General features: G+C 44.5%; 1 protein-coding gene across 5 annotated transcripts in view; it reads right to left on the bottom strand.

The window, feature by feature from the left end:
- Positions 1–26,887, bottom strand: part of ttc7a (tetratricopeptide repeat domain 7A) — a 127,412-nt gene that overhangs the window by 31,999 nt on the left and 68,526 nt on the right. For 2 of the 5 annotated variants that reach the window (XR_015852473.1, XM_088351392.1), the window contains exon 21: positions 20,175–20,414. Coding sequence is in view for 3 of the 5 variants with exons in the window: in XM_088351392.1 (XP_088207518.1) it covers positions 20,196–20,414 (219 nt within the window). In the remaining 2 variants the exon portion in view is untranslated. Of the gene's footprint in view, positions 1–18,475; positions 19,925–20,174; positions 20,415–26,887 lie in introns of those variants that run through there. The other 3 variants (XR_015852472.1, XM_088351390.1, XM_088351389.1) reach the window with 3 other exon arrangements.

The following is a 26,887-nucleotide window of genomic DNA, read 5'->3' on the forward strand; positions in this document are numbered from 1 at the left end:
GGTGCGCCTTATGTATGGAAGATATAGGACCAAAAACAATTTTTTGGGGGTGCGCCTTATAACCCGGTGCGCCCTATAGTGCGGAAAATACGGTACTTCGGTTAGTTTGGACACATGGAGAGGATGGATGAGGAGCGAATGTTGAAGAGGATCTACAGAGCATAAGTCAATGGAAGGAGACCAAGAGGAAGGCTGCCATTGACGTGGATGAATAGTGTTATGAGTGCACTGGTGGAAAGCGGTCTAACTGTAGTGGAAGCTAGAGCTCTTGTTGGTGATAGGAATGAGTGGAGTGGTATTGTAAAAGAATAGTGGGATGTTTAGACGTGTTCTAAGGGACGGTCAGGGCACCTGTATGATGCGGCAGGGGTAAACCAGCGAAAGTTGTCGGGCCCTGCTGTTAAACAGAAGAGTGTGTTGTGTCACCCTCTGTTCTTGAATGTGTTTGTCTTGCTGTCGGTCACCCCTCTTGAGGGATATGACCAAGGTAGATAGTAATTAACGTTAAAAATAAAAAATTGAGTCTATTCAGCAGCCCCCCCTTCTGTCAAGTGTCCTACTTGGCAACCGCCCCTAGCTGGCCCTGCCTCCGTACTCTGTAATGTTTATGCTAGCCGCCCTGCCATTCATGAACCCTTCATCCAAGTCATAAACTAAATCCATCCAACCTGCAGTCTCTCAATGCTCGGACTAATGTTTATCCGCGTGGATTTTCTGACCTGCCAAGAGCATCATTTTTTGCAGCAATCACATTAGCCATGGCAGCCAGGAGAGCAGAATAATCTTATCTACGACAAAGGGTACTTTATTCCACTTAGCTTTGTGTTCCCCGGTGTTGCTCTCACCCTTCGGTTCCTCCGGTTGTGTTCGGCCTTCCTACTATCTCTGGCCTTCGATGCACTCAGGAAGAGGAATTCTGCTCAGCCATGCGTCACATGCACATAGCTTAGTGTGGCATGCTGCTCCCTCAGATAACGCATTCAGTATTAGGAGGCCGGGCAGTGGCACACAATAAAACAGCTATTCTTATCGCTACCGACTCCGCCGTCTCTCCTTTATTTCGGCAAAGCCGACGGGGACCGATAATGTTGGCAAATAAAGAATGCGGCCATGATAAGAGGTAACGGTGGCTTTCATTACCGGGCAACGGAAAGGAGGGTGGGTGGCTTCGAACAAGCAGACTGAAAATGAAGACCGTTTTTGATGAATTGATCTGGGATTACCGTATTTTCCGCACTATAAGGCGCACCGTGTTATAAGGCGCACCTTGAATGAATGATATATTTTGAAACTTTTTCCATACATAAGGCGCACTGCATTATAAGGCGCTACAGTAGAGGCTGTGGTTACAGTATGCAACCATTAGATGGTGCTGCGCTAAAGGGAATGTCAACAAAACAGTCAGATAGGTCAGTCAAATATTATTAATAGATAACAAACAAGCTTTTCTGGTACAGCCCTTAATAACAAGGAGTTGGCTGCACAGACTTTTGCAAACTACAGACAATTATCACACCATCCCCCGATTTAAAACCTACATGAGGGCAAGGAAAAACTCAAAAACCTCAGCGTGAGGAAAAAGAAAAAAAAAAAGATTTTAGATAGATAGATAGATAATTGATTCATCCACGTTGGGAAATTCACACTTCCAGCAGTATCCATGTGTTGAAAAATAAAATAATAAAATAAAAGATATAGCGGGGCCAATTGGTCGCCATTGCAACCATGACAATTTCACTGTGTGAGGTTGGATGATTTGATAAAATCTATGAAATAATAATAATGCCAGAGCTTGTGTCCCATAGCAGCACGGCGGTGCAGTAGTTACTGCGTATGCGGCACAGTTCTGAGGTCATGAGATCGGACCTCCTGTGTGGAGTTTGCATGTTCTTCCCGTGCTTGCATGGGTTTCCTCTGGGCACTCCTCCCATATTCCAAAGACATGCATGTTAGGTAAATTGGCCAGTCCAAATTGTCCCGAGGTGTGAATGAGCAGGCGAATTGTCTGTCTCTGTGTGTGTCAGTTCAGGGTGTCCCCTGCCCACTGCCCGATGATTGCTGGGATGGGCTCCAGCACCCCCGCGACCCTAATGAGAAGCGGTGCAGATAATGGATGGTAGATATTTCTTTAAGTAAGTGGCTATTTTAAAGCAGTTTTAGGGGGTCGGCTTATATATGATGTCAGCTTATATGCGAGTATCTACAGTAGCTGTCTTTCCTAACCAGTTAGAGAAGCTACTCTCATTCCAACTGCCCAAGTCTGCATGTTCTCCGTCATGATCAAATTTGAAGCGGAGTCACGGGTGCAGCGAGAAGATGCGACAAGGTGATATCTCATCTCATCTCATTGCACCGCTTATCCTCAGTAGGGTCGCCAGGGTGCTGGAGCCCATCCCAGCATTCATCGGGCAGTGGGCAGGGGACACCTTGAACTGGTTGCCAGCCAATCGCAGGGCACACAGGGACAGACAACTCACTCGCTCATTCACACCTAGGGACAATTTGGACCGTCCAATTCACCTGAAATGCATGTTTTTGGAATGTGGGAGGAAACCGGAGTGCCCGGAGGAAACCCACGCAAGCACGGGGAGAACATACAAACTCCGCACAGGAAGTCTGGAGCTGGATTTGAACCCACGCAGGAGGTTCCCATGACATGAACTGTGCCGCACATGCGCTAACCACTGCGCCGCCGTTCTGCCCCAAGGTGATATCATCTAAGTGTTTTATTTTGGATGGTCGTCACATGAACGAGCGATAAGGCACATTAGCGCGGACGTATACCGACTACTTCACCACCTATTCGCCAACACGTAAGAGAAAGACGGGAACGAGGACAGGGGCCCGTATCGTTACGCTCCCGAAACCACGAGCGACTATTCTTCCCGTCGGGGCCGAGCCCTCTGTAACCTAGTTCAAAAATTGTGGCCCTTCTTATCCAAGTCTTCTGTGTAGTCCACTGCTGATCTCTGACATCTGCCTCATGGTGTCGACTTAACACCCTCCGACTTTTGCAGGAGCGCCCACCCACCTGCTCCTTCGCTGTCCGTCAATCTCTCTTCCTATTCATAGACACGCAAAGCGACAAGGAAAGAACAAAAGTCTTGGTTTATGTTGAAGGATTTTATAAGAGTGAATACAAATTAAATTTAATGCAAAAGATATTCACTGACTGGGCTGTGGTGCGAGGTCAGGGCAACCTGGTGGGAAATGTTGTTTACAGGAACGGCGGGAACGGGACGTACAACTACGGAAATAGATGGCAGAAAGGCCCTGATGATGTAGAAACGCTCGGTGTTGTTTTGAGTACCCCGGACATCGGGACTCTTCTACGAGATGGTGAAGCCCAGGGGGTTTCCTTGGCGCGCCCATGGGAGGAGTCGGCACGCCATTATGCAGGTAAAAGATGGTGAATAGGAGAGAGCTAAAGGACTTCAGAAGAAGGCTTCCCAGAGACTCCAACGTCACTAATTGGTCCGTTTTCGATGGAGTACATTAGTTGAATTGTTAGAGAAATAAATCTGCCCCCGTGTGGAAATGTTCCTGTTCATCTTTTCCCTCAAGAAACGAGCGCGCATAAATTGTGTTGAACAATTTGGTAAACGGTACATTTTGATAATTAAAATCCAACAATTCGTTGGAGACCCGTTTACAAAAGGGAATCAGCTTCACGTTGTGAAAATTATAAGAGTGTGAGATGATGTTGGCAAGCATTGACTCGGGAAAATAAGGGAAAAATTTCCTGAAATAAATGTACACAGTGTAGGAGGTGATACAGTAGCACTCTCAGACGTTGGCAACAATGGCCCACCATATGAATACAAGCCAATAAATAGCGCACAGAGAAGCTGAAATACAACCCAAATTCAAAGAAAATATATATTGTCAGGACCGGAACGGAAACAGAACCCACTCGCGTAACGTTTCTCACAGTTTTATAGGGAAGAAGGGGAAAGATTGCACTCGTGATCCGGTGATCGCTGGTTGCGGGGAGCAGGTCGCTCTGAACGCGGAAGTGGGACTTCCGTGGCAAGCGACGGCGGTGTCGGGAACGGAAAAAAAACAGGTCAGTATCCAGGATAGGAGAGCAAAAACGTGGTCGGGATTGGAAACAAGTTGAAAGCCAGGAGAGGAGAGTAGACGTGGTTGAGATCAAAAAACGATCGTTATTCGGGACGGGAGAACAGGCGTGGTTGAGATCAAAACAGGTCGTAATTCGGGACGGGAGAGCAGACGTGGTCGGGATCAAAACAGATAGTAGCGCGAGACAAACAGGAGCAAGAAACGGGACAGGCGAAAAAGGGCTTGCCGTGTAAAAACAGAAATTCGCAGACGGACCAACAAAAGGGGACTGACAGGACAGAGTTTAAATACTGACATGGAGCCAATCTGTCAACAAGCTGCAGCTGGCGCCACACGGGCGGGGCCAATTGGGCGCCATGGCAACCGTGACATTTGTATTTTCTATTTATTTTCTTATAGTAATTTTCAAATATTTTAAATATTTTAACTTTTTCTAAAACCATTCAAAAGACTCCAAAAATCAAAGCAGGGATGGCCACATGCAGGCTCATTAATCCAGCTCACCTAAAAGAGTATTACCAAAGTTATAGTGCTCATTTGGCACCGACCCCTGTGGGTTCTGATTGGTTCCCTATCAATGTTCCCTTTAAACTGCGCGCGTGCGCTATCGCGCACTGCCCGCATATTCTCAGCGCACAAGAAAATCTAGCCAGCGCAATGTTCCCTCTAAGCTGCGTGTGTGCGCATTTGCGCACTACCCAGAGCTTTTCCGCGCACAAGAAAATCTAGCCAACTCACAAAAATCAGGGCTCGAAATTGCTAATTAAGAAGCTAATTAAGTCAAAGTTACAGCGCATGAAGGTAAAAATACAAGAGTTCCCCTGACGTTGTGTTCTAAATGCGGTATTTTGAAGTCAATGTCGAAGTAGAACGAAGTTGAGTAAAGTAAGTAGAGTTTTTCGAGAACCGGCCTCTTCGGCTCGGCTCACTAAAAGGAATCGGCTCTTTCAGGTCCTAACCGGCTCTTCAAGTTGATTATGCACACAATGACATAAAGGAAGGGGGAATAGAACAAAAAAGAAAAATATCAAAATGAAAAAGTAGTGAAAAGCTGAGAAAAAGAAACAAAAGGAAGAGAAAAAAGAAAGGAAGATTCAGAAAAAAGCCAGAAAAAAAGAAAAGAAAGAAACAAAGGAAAAAAAGTAAATAGAGAACAAAAAGAAAAAGGTAACAGTTAGGAAAAAATAAACACAATGAGAGCTTTTTAAAAGGAATTTAAAAAAGTAGAAAAAAACAGGGAAAAATAAGAAAAAGTTTGTGTTGCATTCAAATAATTTCCAATTATACCAAGTCAATCTTGTTGCCAACATTGTACTTCCACTAAAAAAATGTAATTAAATACAGTTCTGTATCGTGCAACCGACTCAATAAGCCCCCAAAAATGTTAATATTATGCGACAAAATATGTCAGGAAATAAAAAGAAATGGATATCTTGTGAAAGACGTTTGTAGGCCGTACAACCTTCGCAATAATACATGAGTCAATTCATTCAAAAGAGAAAAATAATTTTGCATTGCCGGAAACTCAGCAAAATGTCAAGTTTTGGACATGTTTGATAATGGATTAGTTGCCACACTTGGGATTGCTGTTGCCCACTGTTGTTTCAAGCGTTGCTCACCGACTTTGTGTGAACGCTCAGACCCGTAAGGAAAATTACAGGGAACATTGCTCCCTATCAACATTTGAACCCAGTCCTGTCAATCCCGTTGTCAGTCCGTCTGGGAACCTTTGTTTTTACAAGGCAAGCCTTTTTCGACCCTGACTCCCACCTGTCCCGTTTCTGCTACGACCTGTTCTGATCCCGACCACGTCTGCTCTCCCGTCCCGGCTTGCGACTCGTTTCCAACCACGCCTTGCTCTCCCAGTCCCGGTTAGCGACCCAGTTTTTCCGCCCCTCACACTGCCGTCGCTCGCTACGGAAGATCCACTTCTGCGTTCGGATCACCATCCGAGTGCAAGAGCGACTTGCTTCCCGCGTCCAGCGAACACCGGATCGTGGGCGCAGCCCTTCCTCTTTCCTTCAATAAAACTTGTGGTAAACGCTACGCAATTGGGTTCTGTTTCCGTTCTGGTCCTGACAGTCCCTCCTATTCATTTGATGTACCTTCAGTTAAGCTTGGGCTCTGGTCATGCGTCTGGAATGCATACATTTTGAATATTTTTCGTGTCGTTAACTGGAGTAGCTGCGTTTTCCCGCTGTCGTTGCTAGCCTCTTAACACCGCGCCGTTCCCTTCATTAATCTGTTCCCTTTTACCAAAGCTGTCAAGCCGGCGTGCGGTGCACACCCTCCAAAACACGTGCACGCTCAACTTGTAACGTTTGGCTCTTTTACCCACAGGGAGAGAGGGTTCATCTCCCAAAGGCCCAGCGTGGGTGTCACAGCGTGCTAATGAGAGGAAAGCTGGAAACAAGGGAGAGCTGGCCAACAAGCTGCGAAGGGAAATGTAAAAATAGATCTTTTTTTGTGTGTGGACGGCGGAAAAAGAATAAATAGGCACAGGGAGACAATCAGTGACGTGTATTGCATACCTGACAAGCTCCAGGGCTCCGTGCCCTTACAAAATAATCTTACACCATATATTTTTTTTCAAACGTGTTAATTAACATTTTGTTGTGAGGTTTATTATAAAAAAAAAGTTCAAAAATGAAGTCGCTTGGACGTTCACTGTTGAAGGAAAAAAATACATGCAAATAAAATTACCGTATTTTCCGCACTATAAGGCGCACCTAAAAGTCTTCATTTTATTCAAAAGCTGACCATGCGCCTTATAATACAGTGCGCCTTATTTATGGATCAATATTAAGTCGCAAAGTCTTGCAACTAATGCAGCAGCCGCCAACTAGATTTTCCCCCGAAGGCGAAGTAGACCGCGGTGTATGCTGGGATTTATATACCGGCGTTTCATTGGCTAACCAATGTGTCAATCATCATTTGAATTGGTCACTATTGGCTAAAGTTATTCGGAGGTAAAGGGGGCGGATCCTTTTTATCATTTACAGGCTCGCATAGGCTAAAGGGGCAAAACAAACCCTGCAATTGGCCGAAAAAGATGTGTCAATCATCAGTTGAATCGATCACTATTGGCTAAAGTTATTCGGAGGTAAAGAGGGCGGATCCTTTATATCATTTACAGGCTGGCATAGGCTAAAGGGGCAAAACAAAGCCTGCAATTGGCCGAAAAAGATGAATGTGAATAGCATGTTGGGTTGACGGCATAGAGAAAACAGTATTTTACTATTCTGTACTGTATTTGTAAATATTTTATTCTCCTGGATTTACTACACTCACGGATATAAGAGGACCATGCTTGCACATTATTATTGAACGCAACGACTTCGGTGAGCTACTCCGGCTATATATTTTCCCAGTATCTTGTTTCAGAGTGATTTCGATGTTTCTGTGATGGGTCTTTTTTTAAATTAAACTCGATTCCAAGTGTTTATTGTCATATGCACAGTAAAGTTGCGAGCGAAAAAGAAAATAGAAACTAAGGAATGGTTGGCATTTCTTGAATCCCAAGACTTTAACCTTCCCAATGATATTTGGAACGATGCATTTGAGTGACATCGTACGGACACCGCATCCGCACGTGTCTAAGACACGTATTTGCTTCTTTGCAAGCTTTCGGAATGTTTAGGGGGTAATAAGTTGGAATGAACTGACTGACTGTTTTGTGGACGTTCCCATTGTAGCGCCTTATAATCTGGTGCGCCTTATGTATGGAAAATATAGGACCAAAAACTATTTTTTTGTGGGTGCGCCCTATAACCCAGTGCGCCTTATAGTGCGCAAAATACTGTATTTTTTTTATAGCAAAAAACGGAAACAGAAAATTCTGAGCTTGTGAGTACAGAACTGTGATGGTTTCACAAGTATGCTTTCAAGGTGGCTGACAATTATTTATATACCAAAGTAGTGTAATATTGCTGGCTCTGACAAAAATGAAACATAAGTCAGTGAAGAATTCCCCAAATCCAGGCTTTATGCCAATCCTATTTTTTGGGGGTGCGCCCTATAACCCGGTGCGCCCTATAGTGCGGAAAATTCGGTAAGGAGAATTTTCTTATTCAAATTATGAATTCTTTTTCTGCATTTAATTATTGTTGGTGATATACTGATTAAAAGGATAACCACAAACCTGTCTTTTTTTCTTTTATACTTCCTTTTTTTCTTAACTTCTTTATACGACATAATAATTCGTAATATGATCAAAGCAAGTGAGCCGTTTGAGAGCCGGCTCTCTTGAATGAGTTGAGCCGAAAAAGCCGGTTCTCTAAAAAGAGACGGACTTTTTTTTCACTACACAACTACCACGGAATGATGCATGGGAAATCCCCAGGCGGCAGACGCATGCGCACAGTAGCATCAAACCGTTTGCGACGAAAAGAAACCGATACCGAGATAGAGGCTACCGCGGCGAACTCGTTTGACTTGATTGATTTGCCGTTTTGTGATAGTTGGTGTATACCGGATGGTACCCATAAATGACAAATTTGCGTTTTCCGTACAGATTTTCTTGTACGTCGTACACGTCCTAAAATGCATAATAAACGTATTTTGTACGGTAAAAACGTACAGCTTAACAGGTATGGTATTGTTAAGTGAGTTATACATCAGGGGCTGGGTAATTCTAAGGATTTTTTTCCTAATAAATGGTCACAATAATATATGTATATATATTTTTTTGAGTTTCTTTGTATACATGTGTTTTTTATATTTGTGCATTTTTCACATCATTTATTCATGATCTATTTAATCATTTACTCTTTAATTAATTATATGTTTTATTTCCATTGAGAGTCTCAAAGGGCTGCACAGACCACGGATTATTGCAAACCACAGACCATCACTACGCCATCCCCTGATCTGAAACCTTCATCCACCTGCTACTCCAATTGACCAGTTAAAGTCATGTCACACAAAAGGTAAATACAAGGTACTTTTTCCGTCACATGTGTATTTAATTATAATGTTATTTAATCATATTACGTATAAGTTGTACTTCTGAACATCTACCTGTGAAAACAAAATTTGTTGCTCGTTTAGTAGTACATACTATTTTTTTATTTATTAATAAGAACCTAGAGAGCATGATTAGTGAGCTCTCTAGCCCGTATTTGATTGGCTGGATTAAAAACAGAGATTTTGATCATTCCAATGGCAGTTCTGTTATAAAAAGCAATTTTTTTGTATGAAAATAAATTATTGTTTCTAGGAAATTGTTTTCCAGTATCTGTAATCATACTTATACCGGATTTTTACCTTTTAATGAATTTTAATATTTATATTTAATTTAATTTATTTTCATATTCGTTTATCTTAATGTTAGTTTTTTCATTTATTTAATATTTTGTCATGCATTAATGATATGTTTATTTTTCATTCAGAGTATTTATTTCAACATCTATTTTTACACGTGTCTTCCTGTTAAAAGTATTAAAAAGAAATGTGTGGGTCATTTGAACCATTTTTCAAATCAAGTTTAATAATTATTATTATTTTTTTTAATTAATAGAAACAAAAACACTTATATATTCTTTTTATCTATTTTTCATTTATTTTTATATTAGTATTTTTTTCTTTTTGTTTGCAATGATCCAATTTTATATGTATCTATTTAATCATAAACCCCATCATTAAATATAATTTTCAATTTCCATGTATTTCTTCTTTATATTTATTTTACATTGTAATTAAATGTACTGTTTTTCCCCCTCTATACTTATGAATTTGGACATTTTTTTATTCATTAATTTATTTTGATATTCGTTTTGTGTTATTTATTTCTTTAAAAATATAATTATTCATGAAAAATTATTAAAGTATTACTTGTATGTGTCAAGAAACGGAGCGGGAAGCAGGAAGTCGGAACTCATATGCGTAGACGATCTGTCACTTTAATTAAGAAATAAAAGTTGTCCAACACACAAACGGACCAAAGGCAAAACAAAACAGGTTTAAAGGCAATCAAAATTCCAAACTAGGTATTACTCAGATCATGAACAGGTCTTCAACAAGGTAAAGCAAGAGTCTGGCAACGGGCAGTCCCAAAAGGAGCGTTTAAGTACTCCACAAGCAATCAGTTCAATGCGTCTCAGCCGGTGTCAAGGGGCGGGGCCAGCTGGGTGCCATGACAACCGCGCAGGACATGACATATGTATTTACAATACTTTTCTATATATATTTGTACCTACTTTCCCCTCTTTATTTATTTATGATATATGGTATTAAGGGCAGCACGGCGGCGCAGTGGTTATGCGGCAACGTTCATGTCTTGGGAACCTCCTGCGTGGGTTCAAATCCAGCCCCAGACTTCCTGTGCGGAGTTTGTATGTTCTCCCCGTGATTGCGTGTGTTTCCTCTGGGCACTCCGGTTTCCTCCCACATTCCAAAAAAAACATGCATTTCAGGTGAATTGCCCACTGCCCGATGATTGCTGGGATGGGCTCCAGCACCCCCGCGACCCTACTGAGGATAAGCGATATAGCTAATGAGATGAGAGATGAGATATGGTATTAATGTTTTTATCTATTCATTTATTTTCATATTTATTTATTTATTTATCTTAGTGTTGTTAGGCTGGCAACCAGTTTAGGGTGTCCCCTGCCCACTGCCCGAAGATAACTGGGATGGGCTCCAGGACCCCCGCGACCCTACTGAGGATAAGCGATGCAGATAATGGATGGGTGGATAGATGTATATAAATATACATATTTTTTTAATTTAAGGAAGTGTGTACTTCCTCATAACAATGACAGTTCCTCTACCATTAGGACATAACACTGGCCAGCAGTCCGAGTCACTGATTGCATTTGCATGGCACTTTGCACCAACAAATCAAACGCACCTCTAAAAAGCCTGTAAATTCACACTGACTTTGTGTGTGCACATTGGAGTGTGTTTTTCATAAGAGCAGAGAGCTCCTCGCTTTCCCCGGTAACTCAAACAAGGGCTTGGCTGCTAGGCAACCCAGCCACATCACATCAGGCAAGCCAGAAGACGGAGGGAGGGCGGTAGAGAGAGAGAGAGAGAGAGAGAGAGAGAGAGGAGGATGGTAGGGGGGATGTTCAGAGGCAGAGAAGTGCGCTGGCAGTATTACATAAGCCAGTGGGCAAGTCCCAGCATTCACATTAATGCGGTTAGACACTCGGAGGGGAAGTGATGCCCATTAGTCACAACTGACAGGGCAGGTGAAGACGCAGCATCCAGCCGTGATTTGAAAAGATGCTATTTTTTGTCACAACTGGCAGGATTAACACTACATCAATGTGGAGGGGCAAAAAAGGGACACCACATAGAAACTAGGACTACACATCGTGTATGTACCGTATTTTCCAGACTAGAAGGTGCACTCAAAGTACCTTGTTTTTACCTTTAGTGTGACATGACTTTAACTGGTCAATTGGAGTAGCAGGTGGATGAAGGTTTCAGATCAGGGGATGGTGTAGTAATAGTCAGTGGTTTGCAATAATCTGTGGTCTGTGCAGCCCTTTGAGACTCAACAACTGGCAGGATTAACACTACATCAATGTTCGAGGGGCAAAAAAGGGACACCACATAGAAACTAGGACTACACATCGTGTATGTACCGTATTTTCCAGACTAGAAAGTGCACTCAAAGTACCTTGTTTTTACCTTTAGTGTGACATGACTTTAACTGGTCAATTGGAGTAGCAGGTGGATGAAGGTTTCAGATCAGGGGATGGTGTAGTAATAGTCAGTGGTTTGCAATAATCTGTGGTCTGTGCAGCCCTTTGAGACTCAACAACTGGCAGGATTAACACTACATCAATGTTCGAGGGGCAAAAAAGGGACACCACATAGAAACTAGGACTACACATCGTGTAGGTACCGTATTTTCCAGACTAGAAGGTGCACTCAAAGTACCTTGTTTTTACCTTTAGTGTGACATGACTTTAACTGGTCAATTGGAGTAGCAGGTGGATGAAGGTTTCAGATCAGGGGATGGTGTAGTAATAGTCAGTGGTTTGCAATAATTTAATTTAATTTAATAGTTTAGCATTCCGGACGCTAACGTGTAGCCACCCGGAGCTACCCGGAGCAATCCGGCTTCAACGCCGCTAAACAGAGACACGAAAGCCGGGGAGAATCGGAGAGGAGGCGGACTTGCTAACACGAGGTGGTGTATCCCTGGATTTTCACAAAGAAAAGTTTTCCATCTGCCGCAGGGATGTCGAATTTTTGGACTGGCGTGACGTCATCCACTTCGCTACAAGCACCCCTAGGGCATCATGTTCATCTGTTAATAAACAACAGGGTAGACTGCTGGAAGTGTGAATTTCCCTACGGGGATGAATAAAGTATCTATCTATCTATCTATCTATCTATAATCTGTGGTCTGTGCAGCCCTTTGAGACTCAACAACTGGCAGGATTAACACTACATCAATATTCGAGGGGCGAAAAAGGGACACCACATAGAAACTAAACAAGCAAGGACTACACATCCTATATGTACCGTATTTTCCAGACTATAGGGTGCACTCAAATTACTTTGTATTTACCTTTAGTGTGACGTGACTTTAACTGGTCAATTGGAGTAGCAGGTGGATGAAGGTTTCAGATCAGGGGATGGTGTAGTAACAGTCAGTGGTTTGCAATAATCTGTGGTCTGTGCAGCCCTTTGAGACTCAACAACTGGCAGGATTAACACTACATCAATGTTCGAGGGGCGAAAAAGGGACACCACATAGAAACCAAACAAGCAAGGACTACACATCCTATATGTACCGTATTTTCCAGACTATAGGGTGCACTCAAATTACTTTGTATTTACCTTTAGTGTGACATGACTTAAACTGGTCAATTGGAGTAGCAGGTGGATGAAGGTTTCAGATTAGGAGATGGTGTTGTAATAGTCTGTGGTTTGCAATAATCTGTGGTCTGTGCAGCCCTTTGAGACTCAACAACTGGCCGGATTAACACTACATCAATGTTCGAGGGGCGAAAAAGGGACACCACATAGAAACTAAACAAGCAAGGACTACACATCCTATATGTACCGTATTTTCCAGACTATAGGGTGCACTCAAATTACTTTGTATTTACCTTTAGTGTGACGTGACTTTAACTGGTCAATTGGAGTAGCAGGTGGATGAAGGTTTCAGATCAGGGGATGGTGTAGTAATAGTCAGTGGTTTGCAATAATCTGTGGTCTGTGCAGCCCTTTGAGACTCAACAACTGGCAGGATTAACACTACATCAATGTTCGAGGGGCGAAAAAGGGACACCACATAGAAACCAAACAAGCAAGGACTACACATCCTATATGTACCGTATTTTCCAGACTATAGGGTGCACTCAAATTACTTTGTATTTACCTTTAGTGTGACATGACTTAAACTGGTCAATTGGAGTAGCAGGTGGATGAAGGTTTCAGATTAGGGGATGGCGTAGTAATAGTCTGTGGTTTGCAATAATCTGTGGTCTGTGCAGCCCTTTGAGACTCAACAACTGGCCGGATTAACACTACATCAATATTCGAGGGGCGAAAAAGGGACACCACATAGAAACTAAACAAGCAAGGACTACACATCCTATATGTACCGTATTTTCCAGACTATAGGGTGCACTCAAATTACTTTGTATTTACCTTTAGTGTGACGTGACTTTAACTGGTCAATTGGAGTAGCAGGTGGATGAAGGTTTCAGATCAGGGGATGGTGTAGTAATAGTCAGTGGTTTGCAATAATCTGTGGTCTGTGCAGCCCTTTGAGACTCAACAACTGGCAGGATTAACACTACATCAATGTTCGAGGGGCGAAAAAGGGACACCACATAGAAACCAAACAAGCAAGGACTACACATCCTATATGTACCGTATTTTCCAGACTATAGGGTGCACTCAAATTACTTTGTATTTACCTTTAGTGTGACATGACTTAAACTGGTCAATTGGAGTAGCAGGTGGATGAAGGTTTCAGATTAGGGGATGGCGTAGTAATAGTCTGTGGTTTGCAATAATCTGTGGTCTGTGCAGCCCTTTGAGACTCAACAACTGGCCGGATTAACACTACATCAATATTCGAGGGGCGAAAAAGGGACACCACATAGAAACTAAACAAGCAAGGACTACACATCCTATATGTACCGTATTTTCCAGACTATAGGGTGCACTCAAATTACTTTGTATTTACCTTTAGTGTGACATGACTTTAGCTGGTCAATGGGAGTAGCAGGTGGATGAAGGTTTCAGATCAGGAGATGGTGTTGTAATAGTCTGTGGTTTGCAATAATCTGTGGTCTGTGCAGCCCTTTGAGACTCAACAACTGGCCGGATTAACACTACATCAATGTTCGAGGGGCGAAAAAGGGACACCACATAGAAACTAAACAAGCAAGGACTACACATCCTATATGTACCGTATTTTCCAGACTATAGGGTGCACTCAAATTACTTTGTATTTACCTTTAGTGTGACGTGACTTTAACTGGTCAATTGGAGTAGCAGGTGGATGAAGGTTTCAGATCAGGGGATGGTGTAGTAATAGTCAGTGGTTTGCAATAATCTGTGGTCTGTGCAGCCCTTTGAGACTCAACAACTGGCAGGATTAACACTACATCAATGTTCGAGGGGCGAAAAAGGGACACCACATAGAAACCAAACAAGCAAGGACTACACATCCTATATGTACCGTATTTTCCAGACTATAGGGTGCACTCAAATTACTTTGTATTTACCTTTAGTGTGACATGACTTAAACTGGTCAATTGGAGTAGCAGGTGGATGAAGGTTTCAGATTAGGGGATGGCGTAGTAATAGTCTGTGGTTTGCAATAATCTGTGGTCTGTGCAGCCCTTTGAGACTCAACAACTGGCCGGATTAACACTACATCAATATTCGAGGGGCGAAAAAGGGACACCACATAGAAACTAAACAAGCAAGGACTACACATCCTATATGTACCGTATTTTCCAGACTATAGGGTGCACTCAAATTACTTTGTATTTACCTTTAGTGTGACATGACTTTAGCTGGTCAATGGGAGTAGCAGGTGGATGAAGGTTTCAGATCAGGAGATGGTGTTGTAATAGTCTGTGGTTTGCAATAATCTGTGGTCTGTGCAGCCCTTTGAGACTCAACAACTGGCCGGATTAACACTACATCAATGTTCGAGGGGCGAAAAAGGGACACCACATAGAAACTAAACAAGCAAGGACTACACATCCTATATGTACCGTATTTTCCAGACTATAGGGTGCACTCAAATTACTTTGTATTTACCTTTAGTGTGACGTGACTTTAACTGGTCAATTGGAGTAGCAGGTGGATGAAGGTTTCAGATCAGGGGATGGTGTAGTAATAGTCAGTGGTTTGCAATAATCTGTGGTCTGTGCAGCCCTTTGAGACTCAACAACTGGCAGGATTAACACTACATCAATGTTCGAGGGGCGAAAAAGGGACACCACATAGAAACCAAACAAGCAAGGACTACACATCCTATATGTACCGTATTTTCCAGACTATAGGGTGCACTCAAATTACTTTGTATTTACCTTTAGTGTGACATGACTTAAACTGGTCAATTGGAGTAGCAGGTGGATGAAGGTTTCAGATTAGGGGATGGCGTAGTAATAGTCTGTGGTTTGCAATAATCTGTGGTCTGTGCAGCCCTTTGAGACTCAACAACTGGCCGGATTAACACTACATCAATATTCGAGGGGCGAAAAAGGGACACCACATAGAAACTAAACAAGCAAGGACTACACATCCTATATGTACCGTATTTTCCAGACTATAGGGTGCACTCAAATTACTTTGTATTTACCTTTAGTGTGACGTGACTTTAACTGGTCAATTGGAGTAGCAGGTGGATGAAGGTTTCAGATCAGGGGATGGTGTAGTAATAGTCAGTGGTTTGCAATAATCTGTGGTCTGTGCAGCCCTTTGAGACTCAACAACTGGCAGGATTAACACTACATCAATGTTCGAGGGGCGAAAAAGGGACACCACATAGAAACCAAACAAGCAAGGACTACACATCCTATATGTACCGTATTTTCCAGACTATAGGGTGCACTCAAATTACTTTGTATTTACCTTTAGTGTGACATGACTTAAACTGGTCAATTGGAGTAGCAGGTGGATGAAGGTTTCAGATTAGGGGATGGCGTAGTAATAGTCTGTGGTTTGCAATAATCTGTGGTCTGTGCAGCCCTTTGAGACTCAACAACTGGCCGGATTAACACTACATCAATATTCGAGGGGCGAAAAAGGGACACCACATAGAAACTAAACAAGCAAGGACTACACATCCTATATGTACCGTATTTTCCAGACTATAGGGTGCACTCAAATTACTTTGTATTTACCTTTAGTGTGACATGACTTTAGCTGGTCAATGGGAGTAGCAGGTGGATGAAGGTTTCAGATCAGGAGATGGTGTTGTAATAGTCTGTGGTTTGCAATAATCTGTGGTCTGTGCAGCCCTTTGAGACTCAACAACTGGCCGGATTAACACTACATCAATGTTCGAGGGGCGAAAAAGGGACACCACATAGAAACTAAACAAGCAAGGACTACACATCCTATATGTACCGTATTTTCCAGACTATAGGGTGCACTCAAATTACTTTGTATTTACCTTTAGTGTGACGTGACTTTAACTGGTCAATTGGAGTAGCAGGTGGATGAAGGTTTCAGATCAGGGGATGGTGTAGTAATAGTCAGTGGTTTGCAATAATCTGTGGTCTGTGCAGCCCTTTGAGACTCAACAACTGGCAGGATTAACACTACATCAATGTTCGAGGGGCGAAAAAGGGACACCACATAGAAACCAAACAAGCAAGGACTACACATCCTATATGTACCGTATTTTCCAGACTATAGGGTGCACTCAAATTACTTTGTATTTACCTTTAGTGTGACATGACTTAAACTGGTCAATTGGAGTAGCAGGTGGATGAAGGTTTCAGATTAGGGGATGGCATAGTAATAGTCTGTGGTTTGCAATAATCTGTGGTCTGTGCAGCCCTTTGAGACTCAACAACTGGCCGGATTAACACTACATCAATATTCGAGGGGCGAAAAAGGGACACCACATAGAAACTAAACAAGCAAGGACTACACATCCTATATGTACCGTATTTTCCAGACTATAGGGTGCACTCAAATTACTTTGTATTTACCTTTAGTGTGACATGACTTTAGCTGGTCAATGGGAGTAGCAGGTGGATGAAGGTTTCAGATCAGGAGATGGTGTTGTAATAGTCTGTGGTTTGCAATAATCTGTGGTCTGTGCAGCCCTTTGAGACTCAACAACTGGCCGGATTAACACTACATCAATGTTCGAGGGGCGAAAAAGGGACACTACATAGAAACTAAACAAGCAAGGACTACACATCCTATATGTACCGTATATTCCAGACTATAGGGTGCACTCAAATTACGTTGTATTTACCTTTTGTGTGACATGACTTTAACTGGTCAATTGGAGTAGCAGGTGGATGAAAGTTTCAGATTAGGGGATGGCGTAGTAATAGTCTGTGGTTTGCAATAATCTGTGGTCTGTGCAGCCCTTTGAGACTCAACAACTGGCCGGATTAACACTACATCAATGTTCGAGGGGCGAAAAAGGGACACCACATAGAAACCAAACAAGCAAGGACTACACACCGTGTATGTAACGTATTTTCCAGACTATAGGGTGCACTCAAAGTACCTTGTATTTACCTTTTGTGTGACATGACTTTAACTGGTCAATTGGAGTAGCAGGTGGATGAAGGTATCAGATCAGAGGATGGCGTAGTAATAGTCTGTGGTTTGACCAGAAATTTGACAGTGCGCCTTAAAGGCCATTACATACCGCAAAATATTGTCATGATTACTGATGCGGGGCAACTGTGGGTGCCCCGATGGCGCCAACAGCCACGGACCCTGATTGGCTGTTGGACTCTTTTTTTAACTCCTGCCTTCCTGAAAGAACCCGTCAGATCGTCTGCGAACCTATGCTCCCAGCTAGGCAAGCTTTTTGTGAAACTCCGACTCTATCCTGCCCGGTTTTCTGTTGCCGACCTCTTTTCTGAACCCGTTTGTTTTTGCTCCTCCGCTCCGGTCATCGACCCGTTTTTCTCGCTGTCAACGACCACCCTTGCTCGACACAGGAGTTTCACTTCCTGCTATCTGCTACCCGTGAAAAATATACATATCAAGGCCCATTAAGGTCTATTTTTAGAATGTAATCAACACCTTTTAAGACTTCACAAAGATTCATGGGAACCCTGTATCCTGTATTTCTTTGGATCGGATTGATACCAAATAGACCAGTACCGACACAAGACCACAATTGTGTGTTTTTAGGTGCGCCTTATCGTCTACAAACTAGTCCAAAAATGCACGGACTGCACATACGTATGTAATCACACTTTAATGACATGTTGATAACTGAATGAGCCTGCTAAAATATAGATGAGGGAATTTGCGTGTGTATAAAAGATACATCAATCAATATAAGCATCAAAGACACATCAGAGGCTAAAACAAAGATGAAGCTGAGCTGCAGCTGTGGCTGCCAACCTATGCAAAATTCATATCTACTGTATGTTATGCTGCGAGTACACAACAGGGACACATATTCTGCCTTCGCGTGGTTTCAGTTCAACGTTGTTCTACGCTGTATCAACTGGCTGAAATGAGGTCAAAGAAGTCCCAACAACTTTATAGAAATGTAGGCTTTAGTTTCTATATTGATTGGTTGTTATGAGAACCATCAGTCAATGTGATGTCATATTAAGGTGACAGCAAGTGGGAAAATGGCTGCCTCCAGCGATTGATCATAAAACATGTGGATTTTGAAACTCAACACACATTCATTAAAAAGATTCCACAGTCAATTCAGTGATTTTTCAGATTTCAAATTATTTATTTTACCCAAAATTGTCAGGACATGAATGGAGACAGGACCCACGATCCGGTGATTGCTGGACGCTGGAAGCAGGTCGCTCTGATACTTGGATTGTGCTCCGAACGTGGAAGGAGATCATTCGTGGCGAGCAATGGCGGTGTCGGGGACGGAAAAACGGGTCGGTAGCCGGGACAGGAGAGGAAAAACGTGGTCGGGGTCGGAAGCGAGTCCTAAGCCAGAATAGGAGAGAAGACGTAGTCGGGGACAAAAGAGGTCGAAAGTCAAGAAGGGAGAGCAAAAATGGGGAGTCATGCACGTTAGGCAGCAGTCTGGCATGGAGTGACAGGAAGCCAGAGGCCGACGAGATCGATACCAATTGCCCTAGCAGATATCGGACAGATGGGGTCAATACGGGGCAGGCATGATTGATAACAAAACAGGATATCGAAATTAAACAGGACAAACTAGACGCGAACAAAACTGGAAACCTATATTAAACAGGACCAAATAAACGGGAACAAAAACAGGATATTGAAAATAAACAGGACAAACTAGACGGGAACAAAACCGGACAGGGAATACCAATGGGAAACATGACCGAGTCAAAACCCATGTCTTGCAGGGCAGAGGTTTGTTGACGGACTGACCAAGGAAGAGTGAGAGCACTGAACTTAAATAGAGGGAAAGCCAATCTGTCAACGGGCCGCAGCTGGCGCCACGCGGGTGGCGCCATGATAACCGTGACATATAGTTAAGCTTGGCATCTTCGTGATTACCTTTTATATGTCTGGAAAGCGCTGACTCTCCCATTGTGAAGAATTGGAACTCTTTTGTGTACACTTAGCAGCATGCTGTGCGTGGATTTCATCCACGTTTTAACCATGGTTTGCAATTTTATTTTCCGGGTCATTCCAACTGCAACCCCTGGGCATCTTGGTGTGATTTACCTGTTCAGATTCACCTTTCCTAATGCACCTGTAGGGGGCGACGACACTTCACATGTCCACACCGAACAAAGTACTGCAATCTCGGCTTCCGTGTTGGCGTCATTTTTAAGCGCCATTATTTTTTTTTTATCGTTGATTTTTTTTGTTTATTGCATGGTCTGTCGAGTCAGACTACCGAAGAACATGGCAAAAAATGACCATGAAGATACAACATTAAAATTCCCTTTTTCAAATATCCAACCCATACAGATCCTGCTTATAACCTGGTGAGGCCGTACCTTTGATTCATTTTCAGCATCTCATAGCTCCCTGGGAATGATGGCAAACGGTCTGATGGGGCAGGAAGCTTCAAGCTCCAGAGCCGTGAGAAAGCAGTCTGGGGCTTGACTGGATCCCAGGCACTGCAGCGCCTCCCCCAACCCGGCCCAAGCTTTGTGGGACGTGCTGTGGACCTGAACTGCATCGCGGAGGACTTTTTCTGCGAGGTCAGCGCGCCCAGTCTTCACCAGCAGCCGACCCTGCGGAAAAAGGGTGAAATAATATACATCAGGGGTCAGCAACCTTTTGGTGGGGAGTGCCACTTTCAAATTTCCTTGTAAATCAGTGAGCCAGCATGTTTTATAACCAACAGAGCTGTAATTTCACAGTCCAAATATGCAACATGGATATACATTGAAATCGTATAAACTAAAAAATGAATGTGAGCAACATGTGGAAAGGCCTGTAGACATCCATGGCTTCGACTTTTTACCAAAAGAATTAACCAGAATCGATCATTAACAATGAACTACAATCAAACAACAAGTGCTATGGACAGCTAGCATACCATTCATTAATGATATCTTGTTGCAGAAAATATCAAAACCTGAAATAACAGCAGCAAAGCAGAAGACACGCACACACACACACACACAGGAAAGGGTTTTCTGTGCTTTGCTATGCAGTGAGCAATGTGATATCTTGCTTCAGTGGTGGTGTTTTTAGCAGTGACAAAGGTCTTCAGGGTCTGTGGTTTTTTTGCCGTACTTTGCGAGTTTTTAGTGTCTCCGCCATGTCAGACTCATCCTTGAATTCATGTTCATGTTTTGTCTCGTATTGCTGTGCGAGGTACAATGCTCTCGAGGCATAATACACAAACAGCACGGTCCTTTTTTGCACAAAGCCCCATTCGTCTGTCCACGCTGGCTGGAAAGAACGAGATGTTTTCGCTAGAGGAGCTGGCATGATTGTTTCATTTATTGCGCGCCTGTGTTTCGTTGGCTTGGTTAAAACACGGAACTGGATCAATTGATGATCACAGAACATAGCAAATATCAGATTCAGATATACTTTATTGTCATTCTTGTACACATGTTTACAGACAAAAATGTCGATGCATCTGACCCGCACAGTGTCCTTGAATGTACAGATATAAATATGTAGTATTGCGTTGGAGTATTGAAATACTAAATAATATACTAAATAATTATAGCTTTGAGTACTATACAGGAGTGCAAAGAGTGCAAGAGGAGCAGCTGAACAGATGTACAAAATGGGCAGTCAGGTAAACAAGTCACTATACAATAACAATAACAATGGAGTACGGTAGTGCAGCGGAGAACAGATGTGCAAAGGAGTGGCTAGGTACAAGAGAACTGACATCATGGCTGCCCATAATGCATAGTGTGTCATGATTACTGATGCGAGGTACCTTAGTCTGCTCCTTTGGCGCCAACTGAATGGGACGCTGATTGGCTGCTTGTCTCTTTTTAAACCCCCGTCTTCCTGTCACCCATTGTCAGTCTGTCTGCGAACCTCAGCTCCCGCTAGGCCAGCCTTTTCGACCCTGACTTCCTCAGTCCTGATTCCTGTGTGATTCCCGGCTCCGACCCCTTTTCTGAACTCGATTATGTTTCTGCTCCCCCGTCCCGGCCATCGATCTGTTTTTCCCCGCTCTCGGCACTGCCTTCGCTCGTCACGGAAGTGCCACTTCTGCGTTCCGAGCGATCTGCTACCCGTGACCGCAATCACCGGATTGTGGGTGCAAGCCTTTTCCTCCTTCTCAATAAAACTGAGAGAAACGAACGCAAGTGGGTCCTGTCTCTGTGTCTGGTCTCTGACATAGTGAGAAGGCAGAACTTGTATGATTTTCACGTAGCATTCTAGGAGCTCTGTGCACACCTACTGTGTTTGCCTACAGTTTTTTTCCCTCTACTTTCTGGAGGAAAAATTGTTGTGTATGAAAGAGAGCTCTGACGACATGTACTAATAGTTGGCCCCATTTTAAACTACCGTATTTTCCGCACTATAAGGCGCACCTTCAATAAATGATGTATTTTAAAACTTTTTCCATACATAAGGCACACCGCATTATAAGGCGCTATAGTAGAGGCTGTAGTTACGTTATGCAACCATTAGATGGTGCCGCGCTAAAGGGAATGTCAACAAAACAGTCAGATGGGTCAGTCAAACTTTATTAATAGATAACAAACAAGCTTTCCACAACTCCATTCACTCCCAAAATGAATAAAAAGCTGTTTTATCATTTTCTCAGAGGTAAAGCATTTTCGTGACACATCTTTAAAATCTTTGAACAACAGCAAGGCATAACATTTTACTTTTCCTCCATTTAGTCAACACGCAAAAAAACGTCTGATACCGTTATCGTTAATTAAACGTAAACACCCAAAAGAAAAACATAAAGCTCACTCTATCAGCTCCTCATCTACGAATCCCTCGAATTCTTCTTCTGCAGTGTTGGAATTGACCATCTCAGTGAACGGGCTATCCAACACGTCCGTCTCCGTCTCATCAAGGTCATCATTAATCGAGTCATTGTCGCTGTTGTTGTCCAGCAGTTCGGGGACAATTTGCGTCTTCCTGACAGCTCTGACCACAGTTGAGACGGATATATCAGCCCAGGCATTTACGAGCCACTGACAGATGGTTGTTTAATATTTCCCATTATGCACAGCGCACTTCTTCTTCTACGCGAAAAATAGAGTCGGTGGCTGCTTACCGTAAGTTGTGAGACCTCAATATTGATCCATATATAAGGCGCACCGGATTATGAGGCGCATAGTCAGCTATTTAAAAAAAAAACAACAGATTTTAGGTGCGCTTTATAGTGCGGAAAATACGGTATCATCATTTTCTTTTCAACTTTGATGCGTTTTGTAGGCCATCTTGAGTCCTTAACATGATTGTGGTGGAAGGGTTTGTGTATGCAATTTAACATTGAACTTAAAACTGCATCGCAAACAGGACACTTAAAAAAACTATCCATAGTTTACGATGCGATTGTGGTAAACAAGGACTAGCTAAAGTTAATCAAACAAGAATAATGAAAAGGACAGTATGATGGCACGCGCTGTTCATAGCAACAAAGGAAAAACAGCCATCTCCCAACTGCTTTGGTGATTGTGGCCTCGTTCCGTTTTCTCCGAGAATCTCGTGCGCTCCCTCCTCAATAGAATATATTTTCCGGGGTTGCTAGGCAATCCCATAAAACGGCGAGAAGTGTTATAAATAATGTATTCGCGTGATCCAATCAGCTGACAACCACCCCCGGGCAGAGGGAGACGAGAGGAGAGGAAGATGGGAACGTTTGATAATTGGGAACGGAAAAAATGAATTCAACGAGCACCAGTCCCTGTCCTTGAGATTTAGCACGCATGGGTATGACTACGCTGCTGTCAGAACGAAGGCAAATGAGAGCGTGTGCGGCTGACTAAGAGCAGGTGCCACTATGCACACGGTTTTTATACATTTTACTATAAAGGATTTTATACGATTGAATACAAATTACATTTAATGCAAAATATATTCACTGACTGGGCTGTGGTGTGAGGTCAGGACACCCTGGTGGAAAATGTTGTTTACGTACGGCTGATAAGATCATCATGAAATAGAAACGCTCGGTGTTGTTTTGAGTACCCCAGACATCGAGACGCTCTTCTACGAGATGGTGAAGCCCAGGGGGCTTCCTCGGCGCGCCCATGGGAGGAGTCGGCATGCCATTATGCAGGGAGAAGATGGCCAAAGGACTAGAGGGCTTCCCAGAGACGCCAAGGTCACTAATTTGTCCGTTTTCCATGGAGTACACTTAGTTAAATTGTTGCTTGCTTATTGCTTATTGCTCCAGCGAAGGTCGGGGGGTCCCGTCCCTGTGCGTTGAGCCGACCAGATGAACCAGGTTTTTCCAATGCTGGCGGTCTTGTGCCAGCTGTTCTGCATCCTCTACGGCAACTCCGTGTTGTTGGAGGTCGCCCGCAACGACGTCGAGCCATCGAGTGCGGGGTTTCCCTCGTGGTCGTCTCCAGCCTGCGGCCTTTGGGTCAAACTGGAGAATGGCTCGTGTCGGATGGTCTGGTGGTAGACGAAGGACATGGCCAAACCAGCGGGTGCGGCGTTGTGCGACCAAGGAAGATGCTTGGGGCTGGCACGTGCGGGCTCTGAGCTCTTTATTGGAGACTCGCTGGGGCCACCTGATGTTCTCGATGGTTCTGAGAGCTCTGCTATCAAAACCATCGATTCTTGTGGCCAGGGTGTCGTTCAGGGGCCATGTTTCTGAGCCATAAAGCAGGATAGGGAGTACGGCGAGGTTGTAAATGCGGAGCTTCGTCTTGCGTGCGATGGTCTGGTGCCGCCAGAGTGGTTTCCAGAGAGACTGCAGAGCAGATGCTGCCAGGGCTCTTCTGCGGAGAATCTCTGGTTTTAGGTCCCCATTGTCTGTCACCATGGACCCCAGATATACAAAGCTCTTGACAGGCTCTACGATGTCGCTACCAATTTGGATGGGAGGTGGATCTGGTCCATCACCGACATACATGAACTTGGTTTTCGTCCAACTCACTTGCAGGCCAAGCCGCGCTGCCTCTTCGCTGTAAATGCCCAGAGCGTCTCTCAGCTGGCTGTAGGAAGTGCTGAGAATGATGGTGTCATCAGCATACTCCAGGTCAGTCAGGTGGTAGTTGCCGAAAGACACTCCGGGGATGCGCTCACTAACCCTGAACATCAGATGGTCGATGATGCAATTAAAAAGGTCGGGAGCAGCCACGCAGCCTTGGCGAACGCCGCTGGAGATAGCAAACCAGTCGGAGTCAATGCCGTTGATACGGACACAGCTCTCTGCGTTGCTGTAGAGCAGCTTGAACAGGGCTATGATCTTGGGTGGTGCTCTGAGAGCTTGGAGGATGTTCCACAGTGAAGAGTGGCAGACGGTGTCAAAGGCGGCCTTCAGATCAATGAATCCAATATATAGATGGCGATCTTTACGGAATTCACGGGTCTTTTCTATCAGCAAACGGACGGCAGAGATGTGGTCCGTTGTGGAGCGGTTGGGCATAAAGCCAGCCTGCTGGGGACGGCGGCAGCTTCTGATTGCTGGAAGGGCACAGCTGAGCAAGATCCTGGTAAAGACCTTGCCCGGGATGGAGAGTAAGGTTATGCCTCTGTGGTTTCCACAGACAAGCCTGTCGCCCTTGCATTTCCAGAAGGGCAAGATGACTCCTCTGGTCCAGTCGGTGGGCAGCTGCTCCGATTCCCACACCTGGTTGAATAGGCGGGTTAGCCACTCCACCATGCCATCACCGCCGGCCTTGAGCATCTCGCCGGTAATGGCACAGATGCCGGGGGCTTTCTTGGTGTTCAGCTTCTTCAGAGCAGCTCTCACTTCCTCGGGTGTTACAGGGTCTGTGCAGCAGGTGTCGTTAGGAGGTGCTGTGCTCGCAGCCCCTAGGAGGGTGGGATCAGCCGGGATGGTGCTGTGCTGCAAGAGGAGGCTAAAGTGCTCCTTCCAGCGCTCGAGGCAGTTGGCTTCTGTCATGATGAGGTTGCCGTCTGAGTCCTTTACCAGGGCTGTCTTTATGTGTGGGCCACTACGGGCTTGGCGTAGTAGACTGAATACGCGGCTCATGTTGTTGTTGTTGGCCGCGGACTCAAGCTGCTGGGCTTCTGCCTGCCAAAACCTCTCCCTATCTTCAGCAATGGCCACATTGCGCAGGCGATTCAGTCTCCGATACTCTGTGAGGTCGCCTCGGAGTCGGGCCTCACGCCGCTGGTCTATGATGTTTAGTGTCCTCTCTGATATCCAGGGCTTTCTCGGGGAGGATCGCGGGCGTCCGAGGACATTGTGAGCAGCCTGGAGGACACTTTCCTTGAAGGCCGCCCAGTCTGTCAGCTTGTCAGGAGCCAGGGTATTAAGAGAGCGGCGGATGGAGCAACTGAAGTCTCTGGCGATGTTGGGGTCGCTGAGTCGGGAGGAGTCGGGGCGAGGCAGAGTCTTGTGCTGGTTGGCTCGGAGCTTTAGCTTGAGCTGGGCCACCAGCAGACGATGGTCTGTGTTGCCAAGCTGTGCTCCTCTGAACACCCGGCAGTTGGTTACAAACGACTTCCAGCGTCGTGATATCAGGATGTGGTCCAATGCCTTCCTGGTTCTGCCATCTGGGCTGTACCACGTCCAGTGATGGATGCATTTCCGGGGAAACCAGGTGTCAGCAACACAAAGGTTGTTTTGGTGGCAGAGGAGGAGGAGGCGGTAGCCATTGTCGTTTGTTGTGCTGTCAACGAAGGTGGTGCCGACAGGTGAGCCGGGGGACCGATCATTGCTGGATAGAGTGGCGTTGGCATCAGTGAGGATGATGGTGACGTCGTGTGGTGGGGCTTGGTTGACAGCCTGGTGGAGTTGGTCAAAGAACGCGTCCTTCGCATCCTCATCAGCGACATCGGTGGGGGCGTAGGCGACGATCACTGTCATCTTGCCGTGATGGTGGAGGAATCGAGCAGACAGTAGTCTGTCGCTTATTGGTGTCCAGCTGATGAGGGACCTCCGGAGGGCTTTTGGAATGGCAAGAGCCACACCGTAAAGGCCGGTCCGACTCTCGGGGCCACTCCAGATGTAGCAATGGTTGCCAGCTGTTGTTTCACCATTGCCTTGCCATCGTACTTCACAGAGCCCTGCCATGGTGATGTTATAGCGACAGAGCTCTCGGGACAGCAGGGTGGCAGCTCC

This window comes from Urocampus carinirostris, chromosome 13, assembly GCF_059441175.1.
Source record: "Urocampus carinirostris isolate Australia breed hairy pipefish chromosome 13, RoL_Ucar_1.0, whole genome shotgun sequence".
Classification (NCBI taxonomy): domain Eukaryota; kingdom Metazoa; phylum Chordata; class Actinopteri; order Syngnathiformes; family Syngnathidae; genus Urocampus; species Urocampus carinirostris.